The sequence below is a fragment of the Apteryx rowi genome, unplaced genomic scaffold (assembly GCF_003343035.1).
Source record: "Apteryx rowi isolate R43461 unplaced genomic scaffold, aptRow1 scaffold_190, whole genome shotgun sequence".
NCBI classification, from domain to species: Eukaryota; Metazoa; Chordata; class Aves; order Apterygiformes; family Apterygidae; genus Apteryx; species Apteryx rowi.
Genome location: NW_020448197.1, coordinates 1,032,418 through 1,055,289, shown reverse-complemented (window position 1 = coordinate 1,055,289; position 22,872 = coordinate 1,032,418). Strand labels below are relative to the sequence as shown.

Below are 22,872 nucleotides of genomic sequence, written 5' to 3'. Positions count from 1 at the left end.
TTTTTTTTTGATGAAAGATGCATGACAACAAAAGGTGGTGGTAAATACTTTGTCAACCCCATTTTCAAACTGGTATTGAAAGCAAGAATTTTTAGAAGTAGAATCATTCACATTGTCTCAAATATTTTAATTTAAACTTTCTTGAAAAAATCCCAGCCGAAATGCATAATCTGAATTGAACGTTAACTTAAGATGTAAGAAAAAGTGTGCTTGATCCACTGAAATATTGATTCACTTCTGTCTGAATAAAGCAAATTTGTATCCTTAGTTTTAAATACTCTGTATGTGTATGTACTTTCTCAGAAGAAGATAAAGGAGGTAAAATGGCTGCAGCAGATTCTGTGCAACAGAGGCGTCAGTACAGAAGGCAGAATCAGCAGTCCTCATCTGGTATGGATAACATACGTTTCCTAAAACTGTATTGTATTTAACATTTGATACTTGTTGCACTGATGAAGTTCAATTTTGATTAAAATTTTGTGTAGTCTACAGTGCTATTGTAAACTTAATTACAGATTTACCACTCTTACATAAAGAAGTCATTCTTAATTATTACTCACACTGCTTTGAGGAAGAAAGCAGAATTTTTAAAGGCTATAGTAAGTCTTTGTTAATGGGTTTTCATCTTTAAAAGTTGCACTTTTAAACCCTTACATCATGTAAAAATATTGTTTACTGGGGTGTACTTAATYTGTTGTTGCTGTAGGTTATTTCCTAATATTTTGGACTCTTGTATGGTTGAGTTTGGTAAATTAACGTGGGTTTGGCCTGGGTTGTTGTCAACTTAACATTTCCATATGTGACTGCAGTTTACCTTTTAAATTGCCTGGCTAGTCAAATTTTATGTGGACAGTTAGGTTGCTACCCAGTTCTAGTGGATGAAGTTTGGAGGTAAATATTTACTTATCACTTCACTTCAACAAACATTTTTAGTTACATTGTTTGAACTACTTTTAAATAGAGGCTTTTTCTTTTGTGGGAGTGGGGGAGGTTAGTAGTTTAAACAGCAATATAACTGTATCAGTAACTGCATAACAGTGCCATGGGARTTTTTCAGGGGTTAATTCTTCTGTACTTGCAGATTCTGGTTCATCATCTTCATCTGAAGAGGAACGACCTAAAAGATCCAATGTGAAGAATGGGGAAGTTGGTAGGCGCCGACGCCATTCACATTCACGTAGTCCATCGCCTTCTCCACGAAAACGACAGAAGGAATCTTCCCCTCGGTAATTTCTTCTTAAGCTGTGCATAACTGATGCATTTTTTTATATAATTGAATTTAGTTAATGTTTGTTTTTGTGCTGTGTAACTGTCAGCAGATCCCCAACAGAATAAGTTTGGTCCAGTTAGCCCAGAACTGCACAAACAGAAAAAATTCTTTTTCTCCAAACTTTATCCTAGAAATGAAAATGAGGATCTTGATGCTGGTTATAGCAAGCTTCCTCTATATTGACATGGCAGGATTTCCTTCAAGTTCTAGTGAAGCTATGGATTTCCATGTGTTCTGGACTGTAATACTTAGTTCATAGTAGAGACTCCTAATAAACTTGTGCGAAAGTTCATATGATTCTCTTTAAATTGTAGGTCTCTGGAAGCCACCAGGATAAATCAGGGATTTTTGTTTTTTTGTTTTTGTTCTTGTTTTGTTGTTGTTGTTGAGGGGGTTTTTGGTACCAGCTCTGCCTCTTATGTTTTCCTGAAGCATCTACTGCTGGCTGCCATAAATAGGATGCTGGGCTAGATGGACCTTTTGTCTGTTTCGATATTGCATTCTTGTTATGCTCGTTTGTTGAGAATTACTTTGAATTTTATTTGAGCATGTTCATTTTTGCCTCAAATATATGGCAAATAGAATTTTTTACACTTTGTTTTTTCCTCCACTGCTATCAGGATGCAGATGGAAAAGAGGTGGCAATCACCAGTGGTGAAAAGGTTKGTTAGAAATTAATCTGTTAAACTAGGATTTGTATATAGAAGACCATTTAGAAAGGCTCTTATTTCTTTTGTCATGGATAAGTACTTGCTGTCTTTTCTGCTTTGGACTTGCACACTCAAAGTAGTAAGATGAGGGAAATTCAGACTATTCTCTTAATGCCTGGGATCTGGGCCACTTCACTGGCCAAAAAAAAAATCCAGCAACAAAAGAAACACCTGCCCTATGTCTCTTGTTAATCACTACTTCAAGTAAGTGTATAATGGCCAGTAACATGCTGCCTGTTGTTGCCTTAAAACAACAATGCATTTGTATTCTTCCAGGGTTTTTCTTATTTCATATACACAGATTTGAAAGATAGGTGAGCACCACTCTGTATTCTTGTTGCCATTGATGTTTTGGCTAAAACCCTTCCCTAGACCTGCAACAGTTAATAAAGATCTTGATACTCTGTGTCACAGATAATTGGAATTTCAGGAAGTCTCCTTCCTCCATCCTTTAAGTGTTTGGAACTAGTAGCAGACATGGGCACTGAATAAGAACTTTTTTCCCCTTACGTTATGTAGGCAGTATTTGTAACACTTATTTGTGAAACTGTGTGCTCTGTACTGAGTCCAGAATATAGGAAAGTGCAAGAAGCTGGGTGTATGATGAATTTATTAATCTGATGTAATGTCCCATGTGAGTAATCTGTAATTGAGGCCTAGCTAGAATATTGTTGCAGCATACGWAATCTGATTCATATGAAGTGTGACTGCATCTTAAAATGTAGACCATTATCATTCTGGATCTTGTTGCTTGCCAAACAGTTGCATACAAAGCAGCCTAGAATGTGGAGATACTTTCAGCTGTTTACAGAATAATAAATTCACCTATTGCCTTCTGCATAAAGCCTTAAGTGCTTCGTCCTAGTCTAAATGTTTAACATCATTGCGAAGTGTTTAATTAGGGCAACAATGACRTTTTAAGACTGGTATTTTTTCAGATCGTATACGAGTGTTGTCTTTTGGGGCAAACTCTTATCTATAGAAAGTGTAACTCCCTGCCTTGGAAAACAGCAGCCAGGGTATTTGGAGTTAAATCTTAGGTAGCTTGTTATTTAGATGAGCTGTCTGCTTCCCCTCCCACGAAGCTGTGCTGCCTTGACTTTGACTCTTTCATTACTGTTGTTTTTGTCCTTTTTCCACATTATTTATTTGAATTGCTTAAAAAAAAATTTTCTTTACAAAGTACTTATTTCCCTCTCTCCATAACTCCATGAAAGTGTTTGATCAAAGTTTCCCCTCCCAGAAGTCCGTAAACCTATCTGAGAGCAGAATGGCTCATTTTGTGAATAACTTGAATCCAAATAGCAGCAGTTAGCACCAACTCTGATTTTTCTCAGCATTTCAGGAAATGGTAAGTCATCTTAGATTTCAGATCTGTAGATAAAGCTGTTTCCAAGAGTACAGTTTCACAGTATGCTTAATCTGATTCTGCTTGAGGCTGCTGCTGAAAGTGCTTTTCTCCCTGACACAGCTGGGCATTCCCAGTCCCTCCCTTGTGTTGGATCTAGCAGTCATGTTATTGCATGATGACAACTTTTTTTCTTTATTTTTTTTTGATTAGTCATCTTTCAGATCAGTGAGCACATCTGACTCATTAGGTGATCACTAGATTCAGTGCAAGGGAGATGGCAGAAATGAGAAAAATATGGGAGAGAATGGRGCTTCCTTTTTGTCTGCAGGTTGCAAATCCATCAGGTTAAGCAGATTGAGAAATTGTCTCCGACTCTGGTGTAGTGGGCTCTGAAAATTCTCATGCTTTTTAGAGATAGACTTGGATGTAACTTTTCCATTAGTAGTTCTGATAGAATTTCATTTTGAAGAAGTGCATGAACAGGAATAATTGGCATAGAGAAAGCAAGAATAAAAGAAAAAAACCCCTTATGACTCAATTACAGCTTTTCTGACTAATTCCTATGTCTCTTTAGTAGGCGGAGGAGAAGTCCATCGCCCCCACCAGCCAGGCGACGACGCTCTCCTTCACCTGCCCCTCCTCCAAGGCGGCGGCGGTCGCCTTCATTACCTCGTCGAAGGTACTGTATTGCATTTTGCCATAAAATAGTTGCTTCTGGTTTGGCTGACTTCCATTACATGCAAAACTAAATGCCATAATTTAGGAGACCTGTTCCTTGATTTGCGACTTATTGAGGGGAGTGTAGTTTTGGTAGTGAGATCTCTTTATTTTCTGTGGCAGGTGTGTGGCCTGGATATAGTACACCCATTTAGCTTATTTTCCAAAAAGTTTGCTATCAAATAAGGTTTTAAAGAATTTTTAGAGAAACGCTCTTGTAATTCTCTTCCTCTCTGGGCAAATTGCAAGGCACTTGCAAGTAATTCACACCTGTGACATCTGAACTTTTGTTACCTTTCTAGGTCTCCATCACCACCCCCACGCAGACGCTCACCCTCTCCAAGAAGATATTCTCCACCGATACAGAGACGATATTCTCCTTCTCCACCTCCTAAGAGAAGAACAACGTCTCCTCTTCCCCCTCCTAAACGAAGGGCATCACCTTCTCCACAGTCAAAACGCAGAGTCTCCCATTCACCACCGCCAAAACAAAGGAGCTCTCCAGCTGCTAAGAGGCGTTCACCTTCRGTATCTTCCAAGCACAGGAAGGGGTCTCCTCCCAGTAGGTCTAATCGGGAAGCACGTTCGCCGCCACAAAACAAAAGGCATTCACCTTCACCTCGGCCTAGAGCTTCTCATACCTCTGCAAGCCCACCGCCACTGCGAAGAGGAGCTTCAGCTTCACCTCAGAGAAGACAGTCTCCATCTCCAAGCACTAGACCCATCCGGAGGGTGTCAAGGACACCAGAACCTAAGAAGACAAAGTAAAAAATAATAATAATAATCTTGTTTCTTTTGGGTTTTTTTTGTTTTGGTTTTTGGTGTAACAGGAATAGTTAGGGGATCAAACTAAAGTGGTGCTTGTATGTCTCAATGTTGCTCAAGCACTGGTGGCTCTGTTCAGCTTCCACCTTCACACAGCCAACTTCTAACATGCATTTTCTGAAGCTTTTTTTAATAGGTGCTTCCAATCTTACAAAGTGCAACCTGGGGAGAAGCTTTAGAGAGGCTTTATATAGAGTTTGAGGGGTCCTTTAAGAGCACAGAAAAGCACTGGGACTGAGCAGGTGAAAACAATAGCGAATGTAGCTGAATGTAATGTCTTGCACTCTCTCTTCATTGGATGGTAAAATAGCAATGCTGTTCTCTCAGTTTTAATGTGCTTATAAATTAGTCACATCTGAAGAAAGGGAGCAGTCGTTCCTGAACAACAATGGTATTGTCCTTTTACAAGCTATCACGTTGCAATATCCTTTTGCATTGCTGATCCACGATGGCATTAGATTGTTTTGCCCTTTGTAGTGTATGCCAACACAATAACTAATCATTTTAAGTGGCAGCTTAGCCAAGTTATAAATAAGCATGTTTGGTTTTTGTCACTCTTTAAGAGACAAAACAAGAAGTTAAATCTCTAACACTAGTATCTAAGTGTGGCTTTTCTGTTTTTAAGGGCTTCCACGCCAAGTCCGCGATCTGCAAGACGGGTGTCTTCATCAAGATCTGCCTCAGGATCACCTGAGCCAGCACCGAAAAAACATCAAGGACCTCCATCTCCTACTCGGTCTCGTTCACCTTCTGCAAACTGGTCACCTGCAAAAAAGGCTAAAAGTCCAACTCAGAGCCCATCACCTGCAAGGGTATTTTTTTGTTAATAATAGTAGAACTGTTTCGGGTTATATGGCAACTTATTTTCATCAAGACTTGTTTGCTGAACAGCTCTAAGCTTATTCACATGCCAAAAAAAAATATTCTTGGAGTGATGTTTTCTAGTTTAAAAAAATCTTGAAAACAATTTGCAATAAAGATGTTTCAAGTTTAATATTTACAAGTCTGAAAAGAGTGCTGTAATATAAACATTCTGACCTGTGGAAGACGACTCTCCCATTTCATGAAGTTTCTGGGATTACTTAACAAGTATGCTTCACTTAAAATGAGTTCCATGGTCTACAAAGTGAGAAGGTTTTAAACTCGGGGGTATTCCTCATAGGAAAAGAAGAGATTATCTGGTGTCCTTTTCCATTCTTTGAATGTGTTGACTAAGGGCACTTCCATTCTTTACCAGAGGAGTGTTTTGGGGAGTTAAACTCCACCTGCAGTATTAATTTCTAGGAAAAGATTTGCGTGCATTGCTGTGGCCAGCATATYGGGTTTGCATGCTATTGTGTTCTGAGGTGCTCCACTGCGGTGCATTAGAATATCCCTCTTCTAGGATTGCTTTTGCAGTTTTTGATTGGAAATGTGACTTTTGCCCATTCTAAAAACTGTCTTGAGTTTACTGAGCTTTGCATGTTGCTCGGTCAACCTGAATTCCCCAGTTTGGTTGCAGGCTTGTTTTAACAAAATCTTAAGTCTCAGAAATGAGGTGTAATATCTATTGAATTGTTTCCATTACAGAATTCAGATCAAGAAGGTGGTGGGAAGAAGAAGAAGAAAAAGAAGGATAAGAAGCATAAAAAGGATAAAAAGCACAAGAAACACAAAAAACATAAGAAGGAGAAGGCTGCAGCAGCTGCAGCAGCTGCTGCTGTGGCTGCAGCAGATACCACCTCAACACAGGAAGACCAGGAGGCAGAGACAGAACCCAAAAAGGTAGGGGTTTGGTGTATGTCTTTTCCTACATTTTACTTGTGAGTGCAATATATGAAAATGGATGGAGATTAATGTTCACAGCGTGTGCTCTTTATGTTCTAAATAATAGTCTTACTTCAGAAGTGCCATTTAGTGTCCCATGATTTTACTTGTTGAGTTGAAGTATTGGAGGGCTACAGCCCGGCCTGTCTTTCAGTGTTTGAAGAAATGCTTTATCTTTATTTTAAGGAGACAGAAAGTGAAGCAGAAGACAACCTGGATGATCTAGAAAAACACCTGCGAGAGAAGGCACTGAGGTCAATGAGGAAGGCGCAAGTGTCACCACCATCTTAGGCTGAAACCTTTGATATAATGTACATTTTATTTGGTTTGTACTCAGAATTCAATTTCAAATTGCTAAATGTGTTTGAGCTTTAGAATATAACATTTGTTGTAATAATTGCTAGGTTGAGGTTCACCATGTACAAAGGGCATGGATTTACATTACAAAAGGTGTCCACAGTGTACTAGTGACATTCTTTCATTGACAGTCAACACAATTTCATTTAGAGTGAGACTTTTTAGAAGCAGTAGGAATTTTTTTTGAAGGTTTTAAACATGGCCATCAATTCCCTAGTTTCTTTAAAATTCACCAAAACCTTTAGAATAATTTGTGAGGGTCTCATTTGACTACTTTTGTACCCACTTACATTATGCTACTAACCTTTGTGGTTTGTAAGCTTGCCCAGGAGTAAAACCACTGCAGAGTTACCAAGGAAGTATATATATTTTAATGCTTTCTACTGTTGCCTGTATAGTCTCCATTAAAGTGAATCAAGAATAGCAATTTAGAATGGTACATAAATGAAAGCATGTTGTTTACCAGGACACTGTGGGTTTATATTGATGTAACATGTTGATTTGGAACACTGGAATTTCATTTGTATTTTTATGTTCTTTTTTTAAAGGGCAGTTTCCATGATCAGCAGTCCCAGAAAAATTCCTTCAGTTACATAAATTTTGTTTGTGAGATGTCGTTGCCCCATTCATAAATCTTGTCTCGTTGCGGTTCTTCTGAATGGTATAAGCAACTTTCAGAGATGTGGTCTTTGAAAGTTTGAGGAACCTGAACTTTGGATATTGTCATGTTTTCACTGTTTTTTGTTTTTGTTTTTTTAACTAAAGCTATATAAAGCTTGTGGATTAAACAAAATAAATTTCTAAATTTAAAGAGATGTTGGCTATTTTTATATGAACATTTACATTTGCTAATCAGTTTTCTTTTGTACAGGGTTATCAAATACGCAGATATGAAAAATCGTTTGATCCAATATGCTGGCTTTTCAAAAAGTGGGGCTTTTGTTTTTAGCTGTCCTACTGGTAGCGGAAATAGCCCTTAGTTAATTCAGTGATGTTCCTGTTGTGTCTGGATTGGTGTTCTTGCAAAGCAAGAGTAAAACAATCTACCTGGCCAGCACGCTGTTAGGATGGATAAGTTAAATAAAAATAAATAAATAAATTGCCTGTTAAAATTGCTTGCCATAGCAAGTAGAATGCTTCAAGGTCCTGCTAAAATGTCTGACTCTTAAATGGGAAGTTTGCATTAACTTAGCTAGCTTTGCTCATGTGAACACTGGTTTAAATGCCCATCTAAAGAATCCTGTTGGCACACTGCCTTTTTCAGTTGTATTTGAAACTTACTGGATTGCTGCTGTCAGATTTTCCAAAAATTCAAGTTCTGGTTCTGAAATCAAATCACTTCTGAAGAGTCTAAGACTCCTCGGGAAGGAAGAATGAAATGTGCTTTTGAAAATTTGTCCTGCATCTGAAGTAGATGTGATGTTCAGAATTAAGTGTAGATATTTGATCAGTCCTTTTACTTGACATCGTGTAGGGTTTTAATATAAAACAGGTGTTGTGTAGCTACTTGATGGAAGGGATATCTATAAAGTTGCTTTCTTCTGCACTTCCTTTTATGCTGAATCTTTTGGTTTTTTTAGCCTAAGTATACATTGTATGCTAAAGTGCTTGTAATCTTAGTTCACCAACACTTAATGTTGAGTACCACCTGTTATTAAGTATGTGTATAATAAACTCCAAGAACTTTCTGGACAAACACATTTTAAAAAGTACATCTGAGTGAATTTGGTGCTTATGAAACTAGAGAACCTGACCAAAATGTTATGCTAATCTCAGTGCCTCATTCATTTTTTTTTCCCTGTGATGTTCCCTGCCACCGCAAATGATTGTCTGTGAAATTCAGTCTTAAAAGGCTGTACACATGCAGCCTGCACAAGGAGTTAATGCTTTGTTCTTTACAGTCTGCCTCATTTTATCTGTTTTTTTGTGACCTCTGTGTGTCTCTTGATCTTTGGAGTAGTAGAAGTACTTTAAGTATTTTCAATCCCGACTGCTTATCTCTACTTGTTCCTATTTTTTGTCTCCTACATCTGTCACTGCATTTTGAAAAAGAACTTCACTGTTGATTTTGGACAGGTTAGGAAAGAAGGCCAGAACTTCACAAAACTTTATTAGGTGCCTCTCCTCTCCCCTATTTTTTTCCCCTTTGTAGCTTCTGTTGTTAGGAGTCCTGCCTCTCTACCTTTTTTCTTTTTTCTTTTTGTAGCTTCTATCAATAAAGAAATGTTTAGGTTTGAAAAGAAAAAGTAAATATGCTCTTCAAGAAGAATTCCTCCTCCATATCTGGTTTAGTTTAATATTTTAATTTCTTCCTACTTATATCTCACATTGCATCCAAATACTAGTCAAGGGATAGCAAGCAGTTGTTCATTGAATTCTGCCTTTTCTACTTTTCCTTTATCTTTCTCTTGAGTTGTTGCATTATTTCTTTCTGCTTTGAATATGATTGTATAGATTTTCAGTACACAATCATTCAGCTTGGATGATAGCCATTAGTGTCTGTGCTGTGGAATTTTGTCCTGGTGAACTGTTGACTTGCATCATTGAATTCCTCTCTTGATCATCTGTAATTCTGAGATCGGATCATCCAAAGTCAAAGATGTCTGAGTTCACCACTCARTCTTCTTGGTTAACCTTTTATCTCTGTTCCTCAACCCTTTCATTTGCAGTTGTGTGGCTCTAGCTCAGAAAGTAACCATGTAGGATGCCTTGTACAACGTGGCAGAACGTGTGGTGCATGAATCTTGCTTGCTCTGTTTGTTCTGAATCTGCTAATGCTCTGTGTTTGCTTGTTAATCAAGGCTGCCTTCCTGAAATGACAGATAAATGGGTTTGTATAATTGACTTGCTGAAACAACTATATCTAACTGCACACAAAAAGAATCAAGTTTAATTGAACTGTGTAATTAAGATGAAAAGGAGTCCACAGGAGTTGAATGTAAGGATGAAGTGAGTCACTGGGAGTTTAATATCAGTAGTTCGTAGTAAAGAAAGATGTATTTGTTACGTCAGCAGATGTGACAATAGCAGGTGTGTGCGCAATAGTTTGAAGTTTATAGTAACTCACTGTTGGACCATTAAATTTTTCCACTTGTGTGATTTTTGGAAATTTGCCTAGTGAATTTTGTGCAGACCAGCTTCCTGAGCTTCACCACTGCAGTTTTATAGCCTGAAACTAATTAATTGCCTTAATGTTCAGGACAAGGACTGTTCTATTATTGGTTTGAAAAATGTCTACTCTGAAGGGTGATGTAATCTGAATGATATATAACTGCACCAAGGCAGAGTTCTGTGCTCGGAGCCGTAACTGCACAATTCTGCACATTAAAGCTCATACTTATTCAGCTCCATGTTGTCCGACACAAATTAATCCTCCAAGCAGAGGCCCAGACCTGGAGGAGCAGGCTGATGTAGGCTGTGATGGAAGGGACACTAAGTTGGAGCAGCAGCTTAAGCATCGTGTGCTTTTCTGCACTCTGCTGGTTCTTCATTCCTCAAACATCAAACCTGCTTTTATGTATGTTTTGTTATAAAAAGTGCTATTGAAAGGAYGGTTTTCAGCGAGGCATTGAACTGTATTTTGATTGAGCTTTTTCAGTTCGGCTGTCACGTGACCACTTTTAGCACAGGATCATGCACTCGTGAAACTTTGGATTGCGTGTTTAAACATCTCCACTGTTTAATTCCAAATAAGCATCCAGCAAGGTACTAAYAGTATAAACAATAATACTTGATGTTGTTGGTGAGCCCTGAGTCTAAAACAGTAGTAGAGATCTTGTGGCAGGCAAGGGGGAACTGCCACTCCTCAGTGTTGTCTTCCCAGGTGCCTTTCCCCATTTCTTCACATTGCTGGATAGCACTTTTGTTTCCCTATTTAACACGTTCATTTTTTTAACCTGTCATATTTACAGAACTTTCTGATAGTTGTTTTAATTTCTCCTCTTGGTAAGGTCTCAGTCATTGTAATAAACTACAGTGAAGGTATGCATTTAAAAAAAAAATGCTCAGATTTGACAACAATGGTGTAGGTAGTTGCATATTTCCAGACTTAATCAACTGTTTGACTTTCAGACTTCYTGCTGCAGCTTTTCTAGAATGAGTTTGAAGAGGCTATAACTGCTTGTTTCCATTCTGCTATAGCATGAAGCAAGAGGAATTGGGTTGTTCCCTACCGCAGTGGGTGGAGGTAGATGATGTCCTGTAACAGTAGCTCTTATCTGAACTCTTTGTGTTTCAGAAATCATAGTCAGATGTTTAAAGTACAGCAGGARTGTTGCCTCTCTTTCCCCCTGTATTACATTCTTTTGAATATGTAATGCATAAACTGTTTAACAGGTAACACTGTCTTTATTTCAATTTCTGGTTTAAATAACCAAGTTCGACTTCTCTCTGATTCAGGTTTTGTTCTGACTTGGCTCAGTAGGATTACCTTCTAGTAAGAGTGAAGCTGAGCTACGTTGATCGTACTTAGCAAAACTTTTGGTCCACTTCTGATGACTCATCTTTGCTTACCTGGTTGCTTGGAGGCAATCAGCATGCAAATGTATGGGCAAGTCCTTTATATGCTGAAGTCCATGCATGGATTAAAGCTTGGAAAGATGACCTGGTGGGGTGATGTTTTTCATTGACCTTACGGTGGAAGAACAACCAATACACAGCTGGAGGTGATCTGATTTAGTTCAAGAGGAGCTCCTGGACCTATTCACTGTGGATTTATTATTAACAAGTTGGGGCCCCATCACGGGGTTGGGTGAAGGAAGCTAATGGAAGGGGAGCGTTCTGTAGATAACTCAGACCCTTGTGTATGTGCTCTATGGATTGAGCAGCTGAGGGTGCTTCAGAGAAGAGGGATTCAGTTTGGGGAATCCATGAGCTGTTGTCTTTAAAGGAGAACATTACCTGCTGCTTGAGGCTTTCTCATTTGGCCTTCTGTGAGCAGCAGTCCTTCCCCTCTCTGAAAAAGTAGAAAGTGAGTTTTTCTTCTRATTAGTCAGCCCGGATGTGTATTATTCTGTCTTAATTGGAACATTGTTCCTACTTCAAAGGGGGAAACTTGGCTCCCACTTTTTGTTTGGTACCTCTCGCACACGCTCGCCTAGAGTCCACATTTGCAGTCCAGCTCTGGGCTGGCTGTGTACCTTCCCTGCAGCTCTCGTTTTCCTTAGGCCAATTATCTTYCTCGTGAAAAATGAAGCTACACATGCAAAACAGGATAAAATTGATTTATTTGAAAAGATGCTTCCTGTCTGCTAATTTAAACCATGATTAAAGTTAGGGATTTAAATTAATTCAGGCATGCTAATAAGAAACACTGATGTTTGGTTCCACCCATCCTTTCTTGAGCAAGATAAAACCAGGACTGCTCATCCTCCTGCTGGAGCCCAAGCCTAAGGACTTCTGCTTTGAGGAGTTTCCTACACCTTTCTCCGGGGCACCTGGGGCTGGCTGCTGCTGGAGACAAGATCGGAGATTAGATGGAGACAGCCTAATCCATGAGGGTAGTTTCTACGCTTGGAATAGCAATGCCAACTCTGGCGTGGTGTCTAGTGGGCCAGTTAATTACAATAGGTATCTTCGCTTCTCATCTGCAGATGGGGTTCCTAGTGTTTCACCAGTCTGGGGATAAACTGAAAACTTGTTTAGGAGTGAACGACCAGTTTGGCGCAAAGCTAACAGTGCTTTTGGAGAGGAGCTTTTTTTCCCCCTGTTCTTTATATAAAAACACAAGCTGCGACGGTTTTCCTGCGAGGTTTGCTGGTGCCTTACCCAGCCCYGAGGTGGCTGCTTGAGTAGCAAAGGGCTGTTGCAGAGAGGCAGCCAGAACGTGCCGAGGAGGGGGAACGCGCTGAAAGTGCTTCCTTAGCTGGGAGTGTCGGATTTTATAATGGGAGGTGAGGGATTCCCGGGGCAGGCGAGTCGGGCGTTTTTGCTTCCTAATTTGGTTGGGTGAAGCTGGGATTAGAGGACACAGTGACTCAGGGCAGCAGCCGCCCAGTGCCACATGCGCCYGTTCCTTCAGCAACGTTTTGTTTTTGTTTTCCGCCGAGATTGTTTCGGATGATCCAGAAACCAGTGCTGCAGGGAAAAGGCTGCCGGCTGCATGTTCGGGATCCGGCTCGGGCGCCGCTCCCCGGCACCCGGGTAAGGGGGATCCTGTGCAGAGGGCAGGAGGGTGCTGAGTTGTTGACACGAGGTGTTTTAATCACGAGGTGTAATTATCTCAGGAGCTCGTATTCCTCCAGACTGGTGCTTCTCAGCCAGGATCCGTCTTTCGGGGATCCCACGTGGGAACCGGCCTCTCGGCCAGGCCCGCGGGAGGCTGCACGGTCTGCAGGGGCAGGCGTCRTTTTTAATCCCCCCGTCCGTGCCTYGGCCCGGGGTGTAACGAGTTAAGCAGCAGCGGGGATGCCAGGGCCGGCCGAGTCCTTCCTCGGCTACGGAGGCAGGATGCGGCCGCCCCTGGGCAGCGCGCCCGAGGCACCCGCTGCCCGCGCGGTCAATGGCGCCTTTGTGCGGGGCGCCGGGGCCGCGTCGCGCAGAACAACGTCTCGGCAGCGCCGAGGGCCAYGCGGCCGCGAGCCTCCCCGGGGCTACGGGCGGCGGCGTGGTTTGGCTGGGGGGCGACGGGTTTGGCTGTTGCATTAAGGTAGTAAAACCAGGGCGCCTAGGAGGTGCTTGCAGCGAACCGAAGGACGATCTCCAGCAGATGCTCCGGCCTCCCGTGTTGCTCTTCCCGGGTTGTCCAGGTCCCCGGGATCATTCAATCCCTCTGCAAAACCTTTGCGTTCGGCCGAGGGGCAGCTCCCCGGTGCGTGCGAATCCTTGTGGCCACGCAGAAACAGAGGAGTTTGGGCTGCTGGTGTCAGCACGGGAACAGCCCCGTTCGGAGAGGTGTTTCGGCTTGTGCCGCCAGGCGCACGAAAGCTCCCGCGTCGCTTGTTGGCCGGGGCAGGTCCTTCCCCGGGGTCTCTCCCACCCTTGGCCCGTGCCCACGTGCGTCCCGGGCCGAGAAACGAATGTCCCCGGCTCCAGGCACGCGGCTGCGCTTGGAAAGCTTGAGGAAGGGTATTTGGCTGGGGGCAACGGCTGGTCGTAATTCCTCGTTTAGGTTTTAAAAATAACTGGCTTTCTGCCTCGAAAGGTGATGGGTGACAAGTTAGCGGAGCTGCCATGAGAAATTTAGAGCCTTTTCATGAACAAGCCCCACCTGCTTCCCCTCTGCAGCAGGGGTTCAGCCCCAGGGAAAGCCAGCAGCCTCCCTGGCAGCTGCGCGTTAGTTCAGTGAGTGGATGCGACTGCGGACACGAACAAAATTACCTTTGTCACCGCGATGATGTTTTTTTAATGAGACAGAAACGGTTTGGCTCCTCTGCAGGTTATTAAAACCTTGCGAGTCCGCATGCACCAGCGCAAGGAGACTGGGAAGAAAAATTACATTAAGTGCATGCCTGGCAAAACAGAGCTGAGCCGGTATGTATTTATTTATCCTTAATCTATGGCAAGTACGTGAATGAACCCTTCTATTATTTATGCCAGAGGACGCCGGGAGCCGCTCTCGCAGCTCCTGAAGGAAGCAGCCTCCGCTTGCAGCTTGGGCTCCTCTTTCCAGGCAAGGAGAGCGGACACCTCGCTCGCACAGGACGGAGATAACAGAAGGTTGTTGTGTGAAAACGCAGCAATTCACGTGCTTTACGAGACAGCCCGTTTATTGCTGTGGAGCCGCTGGCCGGGGCTGCGGTAGCCGCAATGGCTGCGCTCCAGCTTCGAGGCTTGGCTACGTCGTTCGCCCGCATCGCGCTGCGGCCGCGAGCACCTTGGCTCAAGGTTGGCAGCGCTGCGGCCGGGGCCTTGGCCTCTCTCCAGCCGCTGCCTCCTTCCTCCCCGGCTGCAGCTCGGAAACCTGCAGCAAACGTTGCTCCGGTTGTCGTTCGGCACCGTTCTCKTTCCTCTTTAGGGGGGAGGAGGGCGAGGAGGTTGGTGCCGAGATGGGGAGCCGGACCCTGCGCCGCCCAGAGCTGGGCAACTCACTCAGTCGCTCCCTGCCTCAGTTTCCCCACTGCTAAAATAAGCAATTTTCAGCTTAAAATCGGGGTCAGCATTCCTTGGGGGGTGCAATGAAGACGCATATTGGTGAAAGGCAAGGCAACGCTCGCATGATTGCCGTCATCCTCCTGTACCCGAGACTCCTTTGGCCACGGAGGAGGCGACCGCAGGGCTGCGCCAGGAGCAACCCCCTTGTGCCTGCCTGCAGCTAATGCTCTTGTGAACGGTACCTGCCTCCTTCGAGCCCGAGCCCGGCGTCTCCGGCGTCGCGCTGGGCTAACAGCACGAGGCCGAGGCAGGTGGTGCAGCGGGGGGGACCTTACCTTGCAAAACGGGGCCTTTTGCCGGGGTGTCCGGGGAGCCCCCGGTCGCTGTGCCGCAGGGCTGGCGTCGCCGCGAGCAGCCTCGGGGCGGCGAGCGCTGCCCGGCTGAGCTGCCCCGACCTCCGGGGACAGGCGCCGCGCCGGCGTTTGCTCTGCTGGCTTTGGGTTTATCGTCTGGAAACGCACGTCTCCGGGATTAATGAGCAGCCGGTGCGTCGGCTGAATTTAAGCAACGTCCCAGATGCAGCCCTGCTAATTGCTCATTTGCATGCCCTGAATACGCGCTAAAAGATTAAAAGAAAACTGAATCGGAAAAACCCTCTTGTGCATCTAATTACGAAGGGTTTAGGGAAGCGCTCCGTGTTTTAACCGCCGGGGCAGCGATGTTTGCACACTGCCGCTCGGCTCCGGCTTCCACCAGCGCTCGCTGCGAAGCAACGCAGAGCACCAAGAAATCCTGCGATTCGAGGTGGGGACGGATGCAAAAGACTTATAGGGGGAAAAATCCCTGCGGGCGCCCTCGCGTGTCTGCCCCGTTTTGGGCCCTGGCGTTGGGCTTTATCACGGTTTCACAGGAGCCTGAAGCGCGCCTTGCGGCGAGGGGTACGCAGCAAAACCACGGGGCTGAAGAGGCGATTATTAAAATTGCAGAAGCAAATTCCCGGTGTTCAGAAATACCAGAATTTCAGCCTGAGCAGGTAGAGCGTGTGCTGCAAATCATGGGCGCTCGGGGAGGGAGGATTTGGGAAATCCTCACGCCGGTTCTGCCTGTGGGATTAGTGGCATGTCCGTCACAGGGCCGACGCGGCTCCTCTGCGATAAGCGCTGGCTCTTTCTGGGAGCTTTTAAGCAGGGACTCGGGAGGTTTAAGTGCAACCCCCTCGTCCTGCTGCGGCCTGTCGGGGCTTTGGGCATGTCACAGCCTCGGCCCTGTTGCGTCTACGAGGTTTAAAGAAGGTGGAGGAGTTTGTTAGAGTGTTTATTGAGTTGCTAGGGCTGTAGGAGCTGCTGCAATGCAAATAATTTTATCGTAAAGATTATTTCCAAGTCCGAGCAGAACCGGGAGCTCTTGGCTGTTCTGACCACATTTCCTCTCTTCTTTCTTGAGTCCTTCGCAAAGAAACCTGGCTCCTTCCACCGTGACTCAGACGGGAGGAAATAAAACGCACATTCGTCATGTCACCGCTTGAGTCAGCTGGGCCCTTACGGCGCGAGTCCGGAGCAGGCCGGCGCTCTGGTGGGTTTTTGCTTTGTGCCTTCTGCTAAACGTGATTAATAGCAGATGTGGACTTTGCCCAAAGAGCCACTTGGAGGAATTTGGATACCTCCTCTGCGGCGAAAAGCTTCACCCCGTCGACTCGCGAGCGGCGGGGAGGCACGAACCCCTTGCAGAGCCGGCGCTGGGCGACGTGCCGCTTTGCAGGACGTGTTTTGTTGGCTCCGTTTCCCCCCCGGCCCGGCAGAAATTGGGACTTTTGGAGCTGCAATTGCTGATAACGCCTCCCGCGAGGCCATCGCGCAGCACCCGCAGCTCCGAGCGCCCGTGGGTGATCCCTGCCCACGGGATCCCCCGCGGGAGCAGGCGGGAAAGGCAGGGGAAGAGACCTCTGGGGTGAAAACCCAGGTGAAAAAACGTGGGGCGCATCGATGGGGCGACGAATGACTTATCCACCATCCAAATTCATCGTCATCACGGAAAAGTCTGACCCTCCCTGGGAGCCTTCGCCCCGCAGGAGCCGTGGCCCTGCTCCCGCAGGCGTTCGGGCGATTCGCAGCCCCTCGCAGGGCTCCGGGCACCCTGCTCTCCTTAGGTGATGGAAAGACCATTAATGGTCGCGTCAGCACCTAGCTCAGGTTTGAGGCCCGTAGCAGACGTTCGGCTTGCGGCGGGGAAGCGGGGAGCGCTGGCGCATCGCTTGGCTTGACCGGATCGGCCGCCACATGGGACGTCGCTGCCCGGCCGGAGCGGGGAATTGCCTCCCTCTCACCCTGGCAGCTGGGAACAAGCTGTGAGGGGTGGGTGGAAAATCCTAAAAATCCTCCCTCCGGCCTGAGGATCCGGGACCTACCCTGTCGCCCAGGCCGTGTCCGGCCAAAGAAGGTCGCCCCACTGCAAGGCCGCCGCAGCCCAGTGCCGACCTCGCCAGGTTGATCCCTTCGGCCCGTCTGAAACTCAAAAGCACCCAAAGCCAGGCAAACTTGATATTTTTCCTTACTTTGGAAAAAACAGTTAGTTTAGTGTTTTTAACCAAAGCACTTTATCATCGCAGCTCTCTGGATCTCCCAGAGACTCGATTTACAAGAAAACAGCCAATGACCTTAATCTGTTCCCTTTCGGGCAACCCGTATGTGCGAGAAGGGGTGGGGAAAGATGGATTTTCTTTAGACAGGCAGGGGAAACGGTGTCTTTTTTTCCGACTAACTTTTAAAACTAGAACAACGCAAGGGATGCGTCCCAGAAGGCGATCCCAGCCAGAGGACTCGGCTKCCAGCTTAGGGCAGGGCTGATCTCCAGCTCGCGGTCCTTTGCGGCTCCCTTTCTACAAAGGCTGAAGCTGAAATCTTTGAATACGTTTCCCGCCGGGGGATGTTAACGCTATGGGAAAGGCCCAGACTCGTCAGCATGGGCCGATATCTGAGTTTTAAAAACAGGGCAGTAAGAAACGCGCTGCAAGGGCCATGGCAACAGCCCGCTGCTGAAAGAGGAGAGCCGGGCATTCAGTTACTCGCGTTGTACGAGCGGGCCGTCGAGCCAGTTTTCCTCTTCCCCTCCTTGTGTATCACCTCCAAAGGAGCAGAGGTGCCAAGCGGTTTGACTTGCTCAGTGTTTCAGCTGCGCTAAAGGAAGCGAGGTGAAAACCCTGCCTGGGTCAGCTTTCCTGCAAAGCTGCCCCCACCGTGCCTTAATTTTGGGGAGCCAGCGCAGCCCGGGGGAACGGGCAGACAACGCGGGCTTTGTCTGCCTCCGCGCTCCTCGGGCGCCGCGAGAGGCCGCGTCCAAACGCTTAGCCACAAAACGCATCAATTACCGTCCGGCTCCCCGGGGGAAGAACCAGATGCCGGTAACCAGAAACAAGCCTGCTATTGCGCCGAAAGCGCCTCGACTGGTAAACGACTCTAACCTGCAGTTCCTGCCACCGAAAGCTCTCGATTCAAATTTCCTAGAAACACGTAGCTCTTTAACCTCTGGGCTCGCCAGGGTGTTAGTTGGACTGTGCAAAAGAGGAGGGACCCAGAAACTGGGGGATGCAGTCAACCTCCCACATAAAGATACGGGATGCGGCCTCCGTTCCTGTGCTCGGGCGTCCGCTCCGCAGCCCGCCTGCCCGCGGAAGAGAGCTGGTTTCCACTGTATTTTCACCAGGGGCAGATGTTACCRCTGGATCCCATTCTGCACCCTGCTGCCAGTCCTCAGCTGTTCGCTTCGGTGGCTGGTGGACCCGCTCGGGGAGCCTGCAGTCAATGCTAAAATTTGGCATTCGCCCCGGGATGAAAATGAGCTATCTAGGGACAGCTGGTTGTGCGCTACGGCAAACTGCAAACAGTCTGACACAAGCAGCAGTTTGGTTTCCCCCGCACTCCCTGGAAATCTGGCGGGCTAACACCCGCTTACGAGCTTCATAAACAAACGCAGGGGTAGTAAAATGAGCAAGAGCAACATAATAAAATATTCCAGTCCTAGAGATCAGATGATGGATAGACCCCAAAATCTCGCTTCGCGCCTGGGCAGGAGGCTAGGGGAATCGGAGCTTGGGGGGTTCCTCTCCGAAGAGGGGACAGTCGCAGCCAAGCAGCCGGGACACATGATCTCTCGGCCTGCGGTTGCTTTTCTTCCGCTGTAGCAAGTCTCCAGGGAAGGACTTCTGCAGCATCCCTGCCTGGAGACGAGCCCAAGAACCCAAATTAGCACTGGAATGAGCATGCTGGTATTTTTGAACCAGGAACTGTTGTTTCTGCCTTTCTTTTAATAGGTGTCTGTGAGCAGGTTCTTCTCCCGGCTTCATCCACCATTGCTGTAAACTGCTATAACGAACCCGGCTGTTCGGCCGGGACCTCGTTTCCAGCTGCAGCCACTGCTCGATGGTCCCGGATGCTGCTGTGATGCATCCTGCCTTCCAAACTTTTCTAAACAATCTCTTTTCTCTAAGCATTTTCACTGTGCTTAAAAGCTGGGATGTTCATACAGCATGCAGTCCCGCTGAGCTGCAACATGACCCGCGTGCTGAGCTGCTCCAGCGCCTCCAAAATTCCCCTTGGAAATAAAGAGCCATTTTTGAACCCTGGGGTCAATGTGGCAGCGAATTCCTCTGGCCAAACGTGCACAGCAAGGGCTGGGGCAGGAGAGCGTGCGCTTTGATATGTTTAACATCTGATGCCTTCAGTTTCAAAAGCACTTGGAAAGCTCGAGATGGAAAATTGCTGCATAAAGGCCAAAAGCACTAGAGAAGTGAAACAATAATATGCTGCACTGCTGTTGTGCCAAATGGCAACAAGCCTTTTCAATACAACATAAAATAATATAGAGGGAGTGACCTCCTGATCTAAGCACAGGTGGGGGGCCAGAATTGCTTTCTTCTTACTCCTTGACTCAGTGCAAATTTAACTTTGAATAAATCACTTAACTTTTCTGACTCATTTCTCACAGCTGTAAAAGGTGAGTAATACTTACTTCCTTATAGGTTATTATAAGAATTGGTAATTTATTTTGTAAAGCTTGGGCAAATTAATTCTAAGTATTGTTGCAAAAATCTTTCAGAATAACACAACCATCAGTTACAGGACTAGGAAACAACTGAGAGCTTTCAACATTCAAAACTGTACTGAACATGGTTAGAGAAAGAGGTTTAATTTGAATGTGGAGGATGAGGGGTTCAGTAGGAGCCAGCTGGAAACCAGGAAAATGTTATCTAAAAGCAAAATAACTTAAAAGATATTAAGAAACAGACAAAGCTGGTGCAGTTGGATATAAATGAAATAAACTAGCTGTTAACTGCTTGGCAAGACAACACCACATGAACTCTTTTATTAGAGAAGAAATTCAGTGGTAATGAGTGGAAATGGCCCTGGCAGCTCATTTGTACTGCTGGTAAAATGTAAGAAAGCACCGAGTGCCTTGCAGACCTCAAATTTGCTGCTATACACCTGCCTTTAGCGGCTCTGTGGGAGAGCTATTTCTCTGTATTAAAAACCTTTTCAAAAGTAGGCGAGTCCTTGTTTAGGGGAGCTCAGGCTTTAGCGATAGTTCAGCTTTTACAAAACCCTGTGATTTTGAAACTTTTGGCAGAAGGGGATGGGGAGGTACCGACAACAAGGCCTAGTCCATAGCTAAGGGGAGACGTTTCTTATCCCCCCCCCCCCCCCCCCCCCGGTGCTGCTCAGTCCCAGTGGCGAGGACTTAGCTCGTGGCCTCTGAGCCGAAGCAAACCAGAAGGATGGTAGTTCTGGGACGTGAGCAAATTTATCAGGAAAGGAGCTGAACGACCGATTTCATTCATAGGAGATACTAAAGACGCAGCGGAGGATAACAACTCTCCCCTGCCAGCATGATGCAATGGCCTTGCAATAAAACCCCTTATTATCAGGCCCTTAATCTACTGCTAACATTTGCATCTACTGGTGCAACTCTGCTGCCTGGCAAAAGTGAACGCAAAGCCCCAAAAAGCTGACGTTTCTGAGACGGTCTCCTTTGGAGGAGATGTTATCCCCTCGCTCCCACCCATGTTCTGACTACCGTGTCCTTTGTGGTAGAGGCTGCAATTAATTTAAAGGCGATTATTCACTGAGGTTCCTGGACAGGGCTAGACTGTGTGGTCCTGCCCGACTGCTGGTTTGGTTGCAATGACACACGGATTTCTAATTTCGACCGTCCCACCCCATGAATCAGAGTGATTCCTCGGAGCATCTGGAAAACAAGGAGGGAAGAGACTGCCGCTGACGGCGAGGGAGCCTGCTGCGCCCGAAGGGCTGTAAGGAAGCTGCAGAAACGTGCGCGAAAGGACTTTGTCAGCTGGGTCGCCCAGCCCCGTCGGCACCGGGAGAGGGGCCCGCCGCCGTCTTTCCTGCTCCCGATGCAAGTTTCAAGGGCACTCAAAGATGAAATTTGCTTAAAGACATCCGGTTACGCCGGCCGGCGGCCGGTAAAGCGCCTGGAGAGGGAGAGAGGAGGCTTTTATTATTACTAGCAAGCACCCTCTCCATAACCACATGGTCCCCATCCATTTCTGGCAACATTTGGGTACGAATTACAGGGAGGCTCGTCCCAGGTGGCGGAGCCGGGCCTGCGAGTGCCGCCCCGGGGCATCCCGCAGCCCCAGCGCATCCCACCCTGGGAACGAGACGTTCGGGTTGAGCTCAGACTATTAAAAATAGAGGCCGGGCTCCCGCAAACGGAAGGGCTGGGAGGGAGGGCGGCTGCTGCCGGGGCATAAAAGCCGCTCTGTTCACGCCGCAGGGGGAAAATGTGAGCGCGGGCCGCGCTGCTATTTTGGTGGAAAGGCTGGAAAAGGGCGAGCGGTTTAATTTCGTTCCGTCGTTTCGCCCAAATCTCCTGCGCTTTTTTTTTTTTTTTCCCCCCTGTCCAGCTCCTCAGTCCCTGACCTCAATAGCGAGGGAGAAACTAGGCTGGAAACCTCCCTAAATAGAATTTTTTTTTTCTTTCCCCTCCCAGCCAGGAAAGAGGCAGTTTCTGAGGCCCTGGCGTGGGGGCAGGGCCGCAGCGGGCAATGAGGGGGTTCTCCCGGTTTGGGGGCCGGGGGAGGGGGGTCCCCCCTTGCCGGCAGGACCGGGCCGGGCCGRGCGCAGCCGTTAGGGCCGTCGGGCACCGCCCCGGGGCCGGTTCCCCTCCCCCCTCCCGCGCCGCGCCCTCAGCCCCGTCAGAGGAACCGTTCCCCCCTCCTCGGCCCCGCCCACCTCGAGCCCGGCCCCGCCCCTCGGCGGAAGCCCCGCCCCTCCCCCCTCGGCGCCGGCCCCGCCCCTCCGGCAGGGCGCCTGGGCGCGGCGGGCGGGGCCGCCGGCAGTCGCGCGCAGGGCGGGGGAAGGCGAGCGGCGGCGCGGCGCCGTCCCGGCTTGCCAGCACCGGGCGAGGCGAGAGGCGAGGCGAGAGGCAGAGCGGAGGCTGCAGCATGGCGCTGTCCGTGCCCGTCAACGGGCTCAAGGAGGGCGACAAGGAGCCCGTCATCGAGCTCTTCGTCAAGGTGAGGCGCGCGCGCGCGCGCGCGGCGGGGGGTCCCGACCGTTGGGCGCCCCCCCTCCTTCCCCCCGCCCCCCCCTCACCGCGGCCGGTTTCCCGCCCGGGCCGGGAGGCTCCAAGTTTCCCTCAGGAACTTGCGCGGGGCGGCGGGAGCGGCCGCCTGCCGCCTCGCTCCCTCCCGCTCTCGCTCCGCGCCTATTGTTGCCGCCGCCGCCCCTCCGCGGTGCCGCGCGCGGGGGGAGCCGCTCGCTGCCCTCCCCCGCCGCCGCGCCGGGGCCCGG

At 47.3% G+C, this 22,872-nt stretch overlaps 2 protein-coding genes across 2 annotated transcripts in view; both read left to right on the top strand.

The window, feature by feature from the left end:
* Positions 1–8,748, top strand: part of SRRM1 (serine and arginine repetitive matrix 1) — a 17,056-nt gene extending 8,308 nt beyond the window's left edge. Inside the window, exons 9-16 of the mRNA XM_026062504.1 lie at positions 296–390; positions 1,082–1,226; positions 1,891–1,932; positions 3,906–4,010; positions 4,351–4,812; positions 5,499–5,685; positions 6,443–6,637; positions 6,866–8,748. Of these exons, the coding sequence (XP_025918289.1) occupies positions 296–390; positions 1,082–1,226; positions 1,891–1,932; positions 3,906–4,010; positions 4,351–4,812; positions 5,499–5,685; positions 6,443–6,637; positions 6,866–6,970 (1,336 nt within the window). The 3' untranslated portion in view covers positions 6,971–8,748. The remainder of the gene's footprint in view (positions 1–295; positions 391–1,081; positions 1,227–1,890; positions 1,933–3,905; positions 4,011–4,350; positions 4,813–5,498; positions 5,686–6,442; positions 6,638–6,865) is intronic.
* A 13,652-nt stretch (positions 8,749–22,400) lies between these two features.
* CLIC4 (chloride intracellular channel 4) overlaps positions 22,401–22,872 on the top strand; it is a 34,446-nt gene continuing 33,974 nt past the window's right edge. The window contains exon 1 of the mRNA XM_026062553.1: positions 22,401–22,595. Within this exon, the coding sequence (XP_025918338.1) occupies positions 22,524–22,595 (72 nt within the window). The 5' untranslated portion in view covers positions 22,401–22,523. The remainder of the gene's footprint in view (positions 22,596–22,872) is intronic.